This window comes from Lynx rufus, unplaced genomic scaffold (assembly GCF_022079265.1).
Source record: "Lynx rufus isolate CCGP_SWC_20201006 ecotype Redwood Valley unplaced genomic scaffold, mLynRuf1.p SCAF_8, whole genome shotgun sequence".
NCBI lineage: Eukaryota > Metazoa > Chordata > Mammalia > Carnivora > Felidae > Lynx > Lynx rufus.
Genome location: NW_025814896.1, coordinates 32169719 through 32184842, shown reverse-complemented (window position 1 = coordinate 32184842; position 15124 = coordinate 32169719). Strand labels below are relative to the sequence as shown.

At 41.6% G+C, this 15124-nt stretch overlaps 1 protein-coding gene across 4 annotated transcripts; it reads left to right on the top strand.

Annotated features, from left to right (window-relative positions):
- The first annotated feature begins 24 nt into the window (after window positions 1-24).
- Window positions 25-11951, top strand: TRMT6 (tRNA methyltransferase 6 non-catalytic subunit). Of its 4 annotated transcripts, none has more exons than XM_047069376.1 (11): window positions 25-310; window positions 3787-3914; window positions 5343-5452; window positions 5989-6080; window positions 6204-6287; window positions 6561-6685; window positions 7574-7932; window positions 8389-8474; window positions 9332-9434; window positions 9533-9619; window positions 10983-11951. In XM_047069376.1, the coding sequence occupies exons 1-11, from the start codon at window positions 183-185 to the stop codon at window positions 11172-11174; spliced, it is 1494 nt and encodes a 497-aa protein (XP_046925332.1). In that variant the 5' UTR covers window positions 25-182; the 3' UTR covers window positions 11175-11951. The 4 variants fall into 4 exon arrangements, with proteins under 4 accessions (XP_046925332.1, XP_046925333.1, XP_046925334.1 ...); XM_047069377.1 differs by having other exon boundaries at window positions 9505-9619; window positions 10983-11070; XM_047069378.1 differs by lacking the exon at window positions 3787-3914 and having other exon boundaries at window positions 179-310.
- The last annotated feature ends 3173 nt before the right edge of the window (window positions 11952-15124 follow it).

The window sequence follows — 15124 nt, the reverse complement described above, 5'->3', positions numbered from 1 at the left end:
TGTCCAGAGGTCCCCACAGGAAAGCGGAAGCGGCGCGCAGCACGTGGGGGAGGTGCCGGTCCTAGGGTTCTGCGTCCACTTGGTTTGTGATTGTGAGGCTGGCCTCCGCCACAGCAGAGGACGAAGGGCGGGGCTCGGGGAGCCCGAGAGACGCTGCGGAGCGGGGAGACGGGCTGAGCGCCATGGAGGGCCCAGGGGAGGCGCCGGGCCCACAGCCACCGCATCCCGAGGACCACCGCATCCGTGACGGCGACTTCGTGGTGCTGAAACGGGAAGATGTGTTCAAAGCAGTGCAAGTCCAGCGGAGAAAGTAAGTCAGGTCCCTGGCCTTAAGGGTCCCCGCTTCATTTTCTAGATACCCCCTTTCTCCAGGTCTTCCCACCAGGGTCCAGTTCTTGGATCTGTGGATCCCCAACCTCCTTCCTCGTTTTCTCCTCTTGATCTTCTTACAGAAACCTTTTCCCCCAACATCCCATTCCCGTGTCCCTTCTGCCTTCCTGCAGACTGCCGCTTCCAAGGTTTCAAACCTGGTCTTCTGCCTTCAGCATCCCTCTCGGTCTTTCCCACCGGGTTCCCTTTCTCATAGTTGGCCCTTGGGTGCTCAAGTGCTCTCCCCCTTCCTTGTTCTCACCCTTCCCTGTGTCCTGGAGTTGTTCTCCTAGGCTCTGGAGATGTTCTCTCCTGTTATCTCACAGAACTCACCAACCATTCTCTCCTATCCTTGACTCTCGGGGTCCTCCCCTCCCCTGCCTTTTTCCCATAGACCATCCTTTCTCCCTACTCCCTCAGCCAGGATCAGTCCCACAAAAATGAAACGTCTCCCACCTTATCTGACCTTTGGTCTCTTTTCTGTATCCAAACTGGAATAACTGTTTACACATAGTAACGTTGGAAAACAACTTCCCATAGAATGTAGGATTACTCTAGGATTCCCTCACTTACACAGGGTTGTGAAGAGATCTAGGAAAGTTAAATTACCTAAAAGCAGTTTGCTCAAGATCTCAAAACTTGAAATCAGGCTTGATTTGTGAACATGCTGATTAGTTGTAACTCTGTTTTAATATTAGAAAAGTGGGAATTTTTGGTAACTTTTTGGCAGGAGTGGTGAGGTTGTTAAATCCCAATAGCTTATTAATGCTGAAAATGTATTGAGATGTTTCTGTTAATTATCTGAAAAGTACAACCAAGTTTTCCTTTAAGTTTGGTTATTATAGTACTTTAGACAATGAAACAAGTTGAGTTCAGTGTCAGGAGAACAGCTTTCTGCAGAGCACAGTCTAGGTGCTCTGAGATTTGGAGTTTCTAAGTGCTCCCTTCAGATAAATTATTTTATTCCTGTGTGAACCAAACTGTTGACTGGTATTTAAAGTGAAACAGGTGTCATTAGAAAATAATCAAGTAACAGCCCGCAAAGCACCATGCTGGTGACAGCCAAGTTTTATTGCACAAGAACCAGCGTGGTAAAGAAAAATAAATGCAGTGGGGGTAGGGGGTGGGGGGTTCTTTTAGTCCAGAAATATATCTGCATCATTTTCTCTAGAATTTCTGATTAGAAATGTGTGCTGGCCTTCAAGTGTATAATTTTGGAAAGAGCCAATATTAATTATTTAAACTTTTTAATTGAAGTGTAACAGTGCAGCAAAATCCTTAGGTTATGCTTGATGAATGATACCAAGTTTACACAGCTGTATAATGACCATGCAGGTGAAATTTTGTTTTTTCTTTCTTTTCTTTCTCATTTGCCCTTTTCTCAAGTTGCTTAATTTTAAAAGTGGACGTTTGAGTGTGGTTGTTAATAATGTGCTCTTTTAAACAAGAGCTTTTTCATTACCAACAATGCGGACAGTAGCATCTTTATTTCTAAAAAGTACTCTGTTCGTACTCTAGACATACTTGTTTGGAAGCACTTTTCATCACTTTTCTTGGCAGAAGCCATTGCATTAGTTTCCGTTTGATTTAGTAAATGATGCTTTGAGCTCATCAAAATCCCAGGTCATAATCTCCCTTTACTGTTCTTCGGGTCTGCACACATCTGGTTGGGCAGAAGCAATCCTGGCTTACTGAAGAGACTGCACATCCCACTCTTTCTCGGTGAAGACATGGCATTGCATTGCTCTGACTGGGCCCCACTTTCCTGACTAGGGCAGTGACGTCTTGTCACGCCGCTCAGTTTGAGTGGCACACCTTTCTTTGCATATCAGACCCCCAAACAGAAGGGTAAACCCAAACCATCTCAGACTCAGTATTTCACTAGCACTGGGGTGCTCAAGGGATGAGAGTGTGGGTTGCACATCTGGACTGAACGGAGTTTCAATTTCTGATGGGATTTATGTCAGCAAATATTTTTAGAGTCTGTTATGTTCTATTACGTTTTAGAAACTGGGCACACAGCAAAGAATAAGAATTGATCCTATCTGGATTACTTAGGATCTCGCAGGAATTCACTCAGATGGTTCAAGGGAGGAGATTTAATGAAGCTGTGACATATACACGTACAGTGGTGTGGCGAGGTTTAGAGAACCAACAGAGAATGGTGATGCACCCAGGGTCTAGCATTGGTGAGAAACTTTTGGCAAGGGAGCTTGGGTGATGTGGTCTATGCATTCTGTCATAGACTCCTGGGGCACAGAAAAAGGAAGAGAAGGTGTAGGGTGGGGCACAAACAGAATTAATCAGTACATGTCTTCCAGGATTCGGAGTTCTGTGGACACTGGCCATGTCCTAAAACTAGGCAGGGCTTCCTGAGATCCATTGGTCTTTTCTGGGGCAGACTGTGTGGTATAGTGGAAGGTACCAGGCTTTGGAGTTAGTCAAACCTGGATTTTAATCCCAGCCTCCCACTATGTAACTATGAGTCTTGGACAAGATACTTTTCCTAAGCCTTAGATTGCTCATCAGGAAGGAGCTATGTCCCAGGATTTCTGTGAGAATTAAATGAAAAAGCATGAAACTCACTGGCATGTACTGCCCAGCCACTTGTCAACACTCAGTAGGTGTTTTGAAGAAAAAGAAAAGGTTGTTTGTTTTTGTGGGATTTTCCTTTTAAATGGAAATAAGATAAAAATTTAGATAATGAGGAAAGCTAAAGTTGCCAGATCCTCAGTAGAGCATTGTCAGCATTAGGCATATTTCCAAATGTATAGATTGTCAGTAATGTTTATTTGTAAACATAATTTGCTTTTACTAGATTTTATTTATTTATTTATTTATTTATTTATTTATTTATTTATGTGTTTGTTTGTTTGTTTTAGTAGGCTCCACACCTAATGTGGGGCTTGAACTCATGACTCCAAGATCAAGAGTCACATGCTCTACCGACTGAGCCAACTAGGCACCCCTGCTTTTACTAGATAATTTTAAAAGGAAATAGCCAGTTAGACCAAGGAATTTGTTAAATCCCTGTCTTCTCAATGATTGTTTGAGGGGTGTCACAGTGTCACAGTGTGTGTTCAGTGGCCAGGCAATCTTGGTGACCCTTTATTTAGGAAATCTGCAAACCTGTGAGTTAGGACATCCTGTCAGTGCAAGTTGGAGTCAGACCAGTGCCTCAGAAGAGGAATGTCTTCTGTCCTTGTTTCTCATTCCAAATTCACTGTTTTTGTGGCTTCTTATTAATTTTGTCTCTGTCCAACCCAGTTCTCTCTAGTTCACTTGTCAGTTCATGTTCAGAGATAATGTTCAGAGATCAGTCTCTGTGGGAGACCAGTTTTGAAATAAATTTGATTGAGCATATATTTTCTACACTGAATGCAAATAAGATACAGCTAATTGCATTTTCTTCCCCAGAAAAGTAACTTTTGAAAAGCAGTGGTTCTATCTGGATAACATCATTGGCCATAGTTATGGAACCACATTTGAAGTGACCAATGGAGGAAGTCTTCAGCCTAAGAAGAAGAAGGAAGAGCCTACTTCAGGTGCACTCCTTTGGGTATATGAAATAGGTGCTCTTGAGCTGACTAGTCAGAAACCTGTCAACCCCAATTCTAAAATGCTAACCCAAGCTATCCTCAAAGAAACTTAAACTCATAATCTAAGAACTGTAGCTTGATGGAATGAAGCGAGGTCTGCTTTTGACTTTTGAGATACCTGGATTCTGGCTCTAGCCCATCATTAACTGGCTCTCCGACCTTAGGCCAAATTTTTAATCCCAGGAACCCTTGCTAAGAGCAGGTAGAGAGCCCTTTCAGTGCCCAGAAGTTAAATAATTGCTGGAGGCAGTTAGCATGTAGGGTAGAGGTTGAGAGTCTGGCTTCAAAGTTAACTGACTAGGTTTAAGTTTGTTTTATCACTCGCCTTGTCACCTTAGGCAAGTTACTTGGTTTCTCTAGGTCTTAGAGCTTCATCTGTAAAATGGAGCCATATGTACATTTAATGCCCAGGATGTTGCTGGTGTTCACTCATGTAATATATGGGAAGTTCCTAACAGTGCCTTGCCTGTAGCAAAGGCCCATAATTTTAGCAGTTATTGTTAATTAAAATTAAGTACTCCAACATTTGTTAAAATAAATGTACTTAAGATATTTTATTAATTAAAATAATTTTTAAAATCAAATAATTAAAATACTATTTTAAAATTTTTGTTCAAACCAATTAAATGCTTTTCAGTTAACATCCATATTTTTATTGAGCACCAAATATGTTCCAGGTATGATTAGGCAGTGTGATTGTAACAGTTTATGAGATAAACCATCTCATGAAATGTACTTAGCAGTGGGGAACACCAAAAATAAGTAGACAGGCTAAACACATACTTGTAGGTGGTGGTATGTGCTGTGCAGACCATAAAACAGGGAGGTGTGCTGGAAGCTGATTGGCTGAGACTTGGCTGAGATAATGAGTTCACTGCTGAGTGATGGGAAGGACCTAGGCAGAAATCTACCCAGAGATTGTCATAAAAGCACTCCAAGTGGAGGCAGCAGCAAGTGCCAGAGCGCTGCAGTGAGCCTATGTTTGGTGTGTTTGAGGAAGAGAAAGAAGGGCAGAGTGGCTAAAGTGTAGGGGCCAGAGCGTATACAGCCTTGCAGGTCGTCTTTGGAATGTATTCTGGCTGTAGGAAGCCACTGTTTTGTGCACGGGAAGATTAGATGAGCCAGTTTGCATTTTGTAAAGAGAACTCTGGTATCTGGGTGGATTGTAAGGGAGCAAGAGTGGGAGGGAGCAGGAATAGGAGTTAGAGACTGGAGCAGTCATGGCAAGAAAAGAGTGGAGGGAGGAATAGAGGCAATGGAATTAGAAGGCCAAATTTGAATGACTGATGGGCTGGATGTGGACATGAACTTAGAAGAAGAAAGATTTTAACTAACTGCAGATCATAAATGTCATAAAGCAATTTCCTTCCTTAGAGACCAAAGAAGCGGGCACTGATAATCGAAATATAATTGATGATGGGAAATCTCAGAAACTTACTCAAGATGACATAAAAGCTTTAAAGGACAAGGGCATTAAAGGAGAGGTAATATTCAAAGGATGTTGTGTTTTGTTTTTGTATGGTTTTGAGGAAATTATTTGGTTTTTAAAGAAGGATTTACCCAAGGTGAAATGTAAAAATACTTTCTCTTAAAAATAGTTTGAAATGTACATGCAATTCAATATATCAAAGATATCATTTCTTTTATGCAGGAATGTGAGTGACCTTACTGATATTATTAGCAAAAGAGAATTTAATAATTTAGTGCATATCAGAGCTTAACTTGGTTCATTTTCAGTAAGTTTTCAGCCAGTGTCTTTCTTTTACATCCCTTCTCCCTTTATTATGTATGTCTCTCTCTCTCTTTTTTTTTTTATTCTGTTTTAAGTGGAGTTACAAAGTACTTGTATTTTAATACAAGTTCTAGATAGAGTGAAAAATGCAGTGTATTCATTTGGACTTGTGTGGAAAGGGGCCTGGAAAATCAGGTCTTTGTATACGTTCTAGGGTAAGAAACCTTTGAAGTTATCGTTTCAGTGGAAATAAAATTTCAGGAAATCTGCTTGCTCCTTTTCTTATAGGAAATAGTTCAGCAATTAATTGAAAATAGTACAACATTCCGAGACAAGACAGAATTTGCTCAAGATAAATATATAAAAAAGAAGAAAAAGAAGTAAGTGGCCTGTGTTTGAAAAAGATGAAAGTATTAAATCTTTATAGACTTATAAAATTATTAAAAATAAAATATTTTTAAGCCAATTTTTCAAGACTGATGTCCTCTTTTTTCTTCCCCCAGGTATGAAGCCATCATTACTGTTGTGAAGCCATCCACCCGCATTCTTTCAATTATGTATTATGCAAGAGAACCTGGAAAAATTAAGTACGCTTTGTTTCCTTTCAAAAGTATAATTGGGGGAAAATATGTCTTTAAGAAAAGTCATGATTTTAAGTAAAATGAAAAACTTGCACACCTGCATAAAGTGTCCTCCTACCTCATGAATTGTAAGTTCTTTTCACTGTTGTCTCCAAAGCAATCTATAATCTTACCGACATCATTTTTTGTGAAACAAACAAATAAAACTTGAGAAATGACGATTAAGATAGCTGTCTCTGCTTAGCTAAAAATAAATGAATCATTCCTTTTTTTCTTTAGCCACATGAGATACGATACCCTAGCCCAGATGTTGACGTTGGGAAATATCCGTGCTGGCAATAAAATGATTGTAATGGAAACGTGTGCAGGCTTGGTACTGGGTGCAATGATGGAACGAATGGGAGGTAAGATTTAACATTCTCAGGTTCATTAAAGCACCACCATGACATAAGTAGAGGGGCCTAAAAACACAACGCACAGAAAGTGAGGCTGAGTTACTACAAGATTAATGAAATGGCTTGTGTGGGCCTGCACAGCTCCCGTCCCTGGGACCTTCCTGCAGCGTCCACATCTCCCAGCCAGTGCTGTGTTGGTGCCCCTGGATGGTATTTGCCCTTTCTAGCTTCAACATCAATGGGGATGTTTCTGAAGCTTTTTTCCAGCTTGGACCTCCAGGACAGTGATTTCAGTGAATTCTTGGATAGCTGGCGCTCATTTTATTGGCGTGAATTGAGGGGATAGTATGAGAAGAATACTGGGGGTATATTTTGTCCTGGAGGAACACAACACGGCCTGGTTTGCCTGTCCTCTCTCTAACACTGTAGAAGATAAGAACTTTTAACTGTCCTGATTGAGGATTGGAGTAGGGGAAAGCTGAGAGCCAGTCACCGATCACGTGACATCCAAATTTGCACGATCACAGGGTTTTACCATAGTGTCAAGTGGGGTAAGCGTTAAGACTTCTTGTTCATGTTGGGGCACCTGGGTGGCTCAGGATGCTCTCCCTTCTCTCTCTGTGCCCCTCACTGCTCATGCGCGCACTCTCTCTCTCAAGACAAAGAAACATTAAACAAACAAACAAAAAAAAGATTTCTTGTTCCCGTGTTTTGGAATTATATTTCCTTCACTGGGCATATTCATAGACTGAACAGACCCCAGAGGAGCTGCATCATGTTGCAGCCTCTGAGCAGAGTAGAGACCTTCTATCTTCTTACTGTGGCGGACCCTGAGGTTTTGCATAGTCTAGAATCACCTCCGTCAAGCAGATGTTTGCTTTTTTTTTTTTAATCCAGGCTTTGGTTCCATTATTCAGCTGTACCCTGGAGGTGGACCTGTTCGGGCAGCAACAGCATGTTTTGGATTTCCCAAATCTTTCCTCAGTGGTCTTTATGAATTCCCACTCAACAAAGTGGACAGTCTCCTAAATGGCACGTTTTCTGCAGAGATGTTATCTTCAGAGCCTAAAGACAGTGCTTCAGTTGAAGAAAGTAACGGCACCCTGGAGGAAAAACAGACTTCAGAGCAAGAGAAGGAAGACAGTGTGGCAGAAGCCCAAGAGAGCCATCACCCACAGGAACAAGAGACAATGGAAATTGTCTCTCAAGATCCAGAATATAAGGAGCCTAAAGAGAGAGGAAGCAAAAAAGATTACGTAAGAGTATTAAGAGTCCCCACTACCTTCATAACATTCCCCTCATTATGGCTTTTCCTGATCCTTTTTTTTCCTTTCATGTCAGGATCTATTACTGTGTAACTCCCTCAGTTTCAGTTAACTTAATTTAAGCACTGAGATTTGGCTTGGCTTTGGAGCATCAGTGCCCAAGATAGTGAATATCAAAACAGATGGAGAAAGCGTGTGTGTGGGTGTACACACATATGTGATGTGATCTTTGGGATGGAGCTTTAGGATACAGAAGCATTGTATACCAGGTAGCTTAATGATGGTTTTATAACATATGGATTTATGTGTTTGCAACTTTCTTATGAATGACCTTCTGTTGCTTTAGTCTAAGTTGCTAAATATTGTTGAAATGTTCTGACAGACCAGCGTTTCCTAAACCTGACTGAATGGCCTCAGTACATTAGTTTCTTCTTTTTCTTCTTGAAGATTCAGGAAAAGCAGAGGAGACAAGAAGAGCAAAGGAAAAGACATTTAGAGGCTGCTGCTCTGCTGAGTGAAAGAAATGCAGATGGGTGCGTTGATGAAGGAATGCAGATATCTGGGTGCTCATGGGTTCTGCTTCAAACAGATTAGAATTGTCTGTCTGCTTGTCTGCTTGTCTGCTTTGATTATAGTGGGAGCTGAGATGATGATTCTGTCTTGGGTTTTTAAAGAAAGGAGGCTGCATCTAGTGGAGGTGGGAAAGTGTGCTGGTTTCAGAGTTTTAGAATAAGTTTGGAATTTCTCTGATGACCGTGTGTCAGATGGGTCTGTGTGGTCCTGCTGCATACAGGTGGTGGGGCATTCAAACTGGTGTGATACTGGCTACCCGTAAGGGCTAGGGGAAACCTGACAGTCGTAGATTCAGATATCCATAAAGCCAGTAAGTACCATGTTGGATTTGTTTCCAGATTTTTTTGTTTTTAAATCAGGAGTGTCATTAAATGCGACTTAGAGTTGCCAAGCACCAAAAGAGCCTTTTTTTTTTTAATGTTTATTGTCGTGAGAGGGGAAGAACGAGCAGGGGAGGGGCAGAGAGGGGGGGGGAACAGAAGATCCGAAGTGGACTCTGCGCTGACAGCAGAGAGCCTGATGTGGGGCTTGAACTCACGAACCATGACATCGTGACCTGAACTGAAGTTGGACGCTTAATTGACTGAGCCACTGAGTCACTCCCAAAAGAGCTTTTAATTCATTTTGTGTTTCTTAGAAAGTAATAGCTTATGATTTTGTTTGTTTGTTTTTTTTTTTTTTGAATTTGTAGAATGTTGTATATCAAGCTCTTCCTTGTGCAAGTCATGGCAAATAAATGATCATTTTAAATACATTTTAAAATCTGCGCTCCGCCTTGCTGAGCAGAGAAATAATTTGTCTAATGTTTTCCTTACAGTTTAATTGTAGCTAGTCGTTTCCATCCCACTCCACTCCTGCTGACTTTGCTGGACTTCGTGGCCCCTTCAAGGCCATTCGTGGTCTACTGTCAGTATAAAGAGGTAATACTGAAATGGAATGGATGAGAGTTCTTGCGTCTGCATGTTAATACTCAAATCACAGCCCTCAAAGTCATCCTCAACTCTTTTTATGCTTTTAGCCGCTGTTGGAATGCTATACAAAACTGCGGGAAAGAGGAGGGGTCATCAACCTCAGACTGTCTGAAACCTGGCTCAGGAATTACCAGGTACGTGTTCTTAGAGCCAGTTCCTGGGAGCTACTCTCCTGAGTTGCTGGCTCTTTGCAGTAGTGCCAGAAGTTGTTAAATAGAAATTTGCCTATCTCTGTCTACAGAGATGAAAGAATCTCCTGCCTGTAACTCAGAGAAAGTGCCTTGGCTTTTCCTGACCCTTTTTTCTCCGTTCATGTCAGGGTCTATTACTCTGTAACTCCAGTCCAGAGACATTTAAAATGTAAACAGTTATGATTCATGTTTCTTCAAGGCCTCGAGATCATTGTGGAGGGAATAAATGATAATAGCAAATTCCCTAGGCCAATAAGAAAGTGACTCTCTTCTCTCTCCCGGGATATCTTTGCATCAGGTTTTCAGGATTTACTTCTGGGCTTCATGTCAGTTCAGGTCCTCTGGAAGGCATTTGCTAAGATGGAATTAGCAGTGGAAGGGATGTATTGGGGGAAAATGTCTTTGAAAGATGAGAGAGGAAGCAGGATTAGATGGGAAAGCCCTCAGACCATGGTGGAGGTCTGATGGCTGTGAGAGAAGGGGGAGAAAGGAAGATGGGCAGGAAGATCCTGCAGTGCTACCCTCAGAAGGTCTCAGCCAACATAATGGGGAACCCCAGAGCAAAGAGTGCCCATTAAAGGAGGCCTATGTTGAGCAGAAATGTTGTGGTCCTGGTACCCATGCTCAGTAATCAACTTGGAGTGGCCCATGGCCTCCCTGGCTGTGAATGCTGCAGAGGATCCCAAAGGAGCAGCACCTAGAGGCTTTCTGCTGCCTGAACTCCTCACAGCCGGTTCCCTCTGGAAGATCTGAGGGAGCACCGCCATGGCTGCCACGGGCACTGCCCTGCTGCTTGGACATCGTCCTACTTAATCCGGGATACTTAAAGCCCTGAGTGGACCCTGCCCTTCATGACAGTCATCTTATTGAGCTATGGTAATGGCAGAGAAGAGATCTTGTCAGAGTTAACAAGGTATTGGGGCAGGGAGGCTCTGGATATGTGTCCAGTAGCTACTTCTTCATGGACTGAAACTCCACTGTTGGCCATGAAGCTTCCTGGAGCCAATAGAAAGAAAGTTATGCACAGGCCCAGGAGTACTACACCAACCATTTGTTTGTTTGCCACCAGAAACTTGCGTCAGGTTTGAGAGCAGCAGCTCCAGCTTTATTTTTCAAAAGAAAACCACTTAAACCAGTTTCTATACTCTTATCTGCACTATTATGTGAAGGAGGAGCTCTTTAGGAATTGATCCGATTAAATCTTCAAGAGAATCTGTGTCGTTTAAACTCTGATTTCCAGCATGTGTATTGTTAGTATGTGCTTTATCTGCTTAGGAAAACATGAATGTCTTTCTGTCTTGATTAGGTTTTGCCAGATCGAAGTCATCCCAAACTACTGATGAGCGGAGGTGGGGGGTACCTTCTCTCAGGCTTCACTGTTGCCATGGATAACCTTAAAGCAGACCCCAGTCTCAAATCCAACGCAAGCACTTTAGAATTACACAAGACTGAAGAGCCAGCAGCTAAAAAACGGAAATGCCCAGAGTCTGACTCTTAAGCTTTCAAAAATTGCTCTGATTTTTGTCCTCAGGCACTATACAGTTAGTAATTAAACCTTAAATGCTATTACTAATTGTTTTCTTACATTCAAAAATAAGAACATGTCTTTACACCTGCTCCTGGGAAGGACGAGTAAGCCTTTTGTCCACTTCTGGCACAGATAGATTTGGTCTGTCAAAACGTCGAGCCAAAATACCTAAGCCTGGGGTGTATGCAGTGGACTGGTATATATGGCCAATCCTGTTTATTTCACAAAAATCCTCTAAGTACATTTGGTACTCTGTGCAAATATCCTGAGAATTTAGACATCCTAGAAATATATTTATACAAGACTTTATGTGTTAAGCTAAGTGGAATAACACAACATAGAGAAAACTTAGGTACTAAAAAGGAATTTGTGGAAGACATTTTTTGTGTTCATTCCGCTCTCTTTAAGCAATATGGATGTATGAGTGTCTGAGATTTACAGTACCAAAAATGTCCTCCCTGTTTCCTCCAGTGGAATAAACTTTTTTAAAATGCTAGGTTTTTTAATTTTAATAGTTGATAACTTAGGAAAGTTCTGAGTATTTATTTTACTGCTTTTTTTTTGTCAACACAGAGGTGTAGTAGGGTACTTTTTTGGGTTAATTTGCCAATCCCCTCCTTCTTTGTTCGAAATGAAGTGACTAGAATTTTTGTGTACTATTCAATTAAAGGCAACAACAAGGGTTTTTTTCCCCCCTACCCAGACACTTGTGGAGAGATATATAAATATATGTATATATATGTACACACATACATATGTATATGGTTGGTATATACGCATATATATATTTATATATACACATATACACAGAGACAGAATGCACTATCTATGTGAACTATGACAGTTTAGTGCAGAGCTTAGACCAGTTCTCATTGCATTAGTGTCACTCCTTGTCAGTTGTATTTTAAAGTGCCTTTTTTGGTGATTATTAATGCTGGTTTGTTGAGCTCTGGCATGATTAGGTGGTTAGCCTTTCTAAGCTCTGAAAACATATAATCATATTATTTGGTCATCTATAGCCAAGGAAAGTGTTTACAGTAAGCCACGGCTCTTGTCTTGCTTACTAAACATGCTCATAGTGTGTATTGTTCACATCATTATAGCACAGATGCTGACCATCCAGCAAGGAGCATCTCAGAAAAAAAGAAATTACATTTTCCTAATAGCATGTACTATCCTGATAACGGTCAATGTGATTACCAACAAGTACAGTTTTGATTCCTTTTTCTTAAAACAATTCCTTTTAAAGAATAAAAGTGTTTCCTACTACGATTTGTCTGATTTACATTAATGATGCGGTCAGTGACACCACATTCACTGGCTTTCAGCTGATTGTGACATGTGATCTGTATGAGAAAACGTGCCCAAATTGATAACCTCACTGAACACGTCCTTGCAAACAGTCCTCACCCACATACAACCAGTCAAGTTTTGTCAAGGAGAATACATGCACAGACTGGATTCTGTAGCGGCTGCTCTCCACGGGTCATTGTCATTAGAATCCTCTCATACTTGTTATTCATTGAGTTTTCAAGTCCCATCCCATTTCATTCATTCTGCAAGTCTGCACTACCAAGGCCCTGTGTGCCCATGTAGCTGCCCTGGAGTTTCTTGTGAACTCATATACCAACAGTAAAAGTTAACCTAAACCAAGTGTTGTTTTGTTTTGTTTTGTTTTTTCTCTTTCATATTATTCACTTCATCTTTGAGAACTGATGCTTAATTCAATAACTTGAAAACTTAGTGTGCACCAGAATTCCCTGGAGGGCTTATTAAACACAGATTGTTTAGCACCTCAAAGTTTCTGATTCAGTAAGTCTGGGGTGGGGCAGAAAATTTGCATTTCTAAGAAGTTTCCAGGTGATGGCTGGTACTGCTGACCCAGGGACCACTGCTTGAGAAACACTCCTGTGTGTACACCCACATCAAGAGCACACCAAACTACATGATGCTTTTTTTCTTGTTTGTAAAGTAAACCTTTGGAGCAGATGAGTGGATAATTCTATGACTTCTGGACATGTAGCCACCAAGAGTTATGTGCAATAACACTTTAATGAGTGGCAGTCAAAAAATAAAGACAAAAATCAGTTTGTAATGTCCATCTTATTTCTTCATTGGATTAGGGTACTTGGACATATACAGTGGTGCCAACGAGATGATTTTTTAGCTTAGAGGTGTGAAGCAGATTCCCCCCCCCCATTATTTCTTTGAATAAATTTCTGCCTCTTTCTTTCTGGGACCCCTATAATGTGTATATTGGTCCACAAGTCCCTTAAGCTAACTTTTTCATTATTTAAAAAAATTTTTTGCGGGGCGCCTGGGTGGCGCAGTCGGTTAAGCGTCCGACTTCAGCCAGGTCACGATCTCGCGGTCCGTGAGTTCGAGCCCCGCGTCAGGCTCTGGGCTGATGGCTCAGAGCCTGGAGCCTGTTTCCGATTCTGTGTCTCCCTCTCTCTCTGCCCCTCCCCCATTCATGCTCTGTCTCTCTCTGTCCCAAAAATAAATAAACGTTGAAAAAAAAAAAAAAATTTTTTTTGCATCTCTGATTGAATGAATTCCGCTGCCAGTCTTTGAGTTCATTGATCCTTTCTTCTCTTTGACCTATCTGCTTTTGAACCCTTACATTGAATATTTTAGTTCACTTATTATTTAGCTCTATGATTGCTTTATGGTACTTATATTTTCTCTATTTGTTGAAATTCTCACTTTGTTCATGAATTGTTCTGACCATGGGGAGCATCTTTATGATCATAATTTGAACATTCTGTCAGATAAATCACTTATCTCTGTTTCATTAAGATCTGTTTCTGGAGATTTAGCTTGTTTTGTTTGAAACCTATTCCTCTGTTTCTTTATTTTTTTCTCTCTATATGTTGGTGCTTGCATATTAGATATGACAGCAGCCTCTCCCAGTCTTGACAGGTTGGTCTTGTGTAGGAGGTAAACCTCACTAACCAGCTTAGTCTGAGCTGCTGGTTGTCTCTTCATGATTGCCTAAGCCACTATCTTTGTTCTTAGTGGTCCCTGGTAATTGAGGGTGTGCCAAGACCTGCTATTAATCAGCCGGTCCTCAGGCAGCAGGTGGCGATGTGTGTGGTTAAGGCCCTTCCAGAGAGAAATTGGGAGATTGGCATGTTTGCCTGCTTCCTCTATGCTGACCGCAGTTGAATAGCTGCAGGGATGTGTTCCTGCACCTGTTTAAAAACTGATTCTTTGCGTTTGTGCTGTAGGAGTCATGAATGTAAGTCCCATCAGCTTTAGAAGTGATCCAGGGTCCCTTAGGTGGCATCCACAAAAGCCGGGGTGCCAGACACATGTACAAGCTCCTTTCATCCAGGTAGGTGCTGGTGATCTGATTTTATCATTGGAGTGAACCAGAGGGAGAAGGTAAGGGAGGTGCCCATTGGCTCCCAGGGCCTCTTGGGAGGATGGCAGCTGGTTTCTAAATGTGTGCTAAATCAGAAACTGGACCCTCAGGCAGCAGCTTGTAAAGTATGCAGTCATATCCTTCAGGGAAAGACTGTGAGATGAGCATTTTTGCTCTACACTGAGCCCCAGGGCAAATGCTCTTGTGACTTTGTGAACTTCTTTGCTCCAGTCATATGGGTCTCATGGACCCAAGCGCTATTGGCTTTCAGAGATAAGTGTTTGGGGGGTCCATTCCTTGAGTGGGAGTCAAAAGTTGGGGTGCTTATATGTGTGGTCCAAATCCATCACTCAAGAGAAGCTGGGAGTTAGGGTTGGGGATTCTCTTCAAATTGTCTTACTGTGCCCAGGGTAGAGTTGGTGGTGAATGTCTCAGCATTCCCTACTTGTTTTGATGTGGGTATTTTTTCATTCCCCTGATGTGTAGGAGTCAGTCATCTAGTTTCTGGGTTTCTTTTATTTATATATTTTTTAAGTTTATTTTGAGAGAGAGA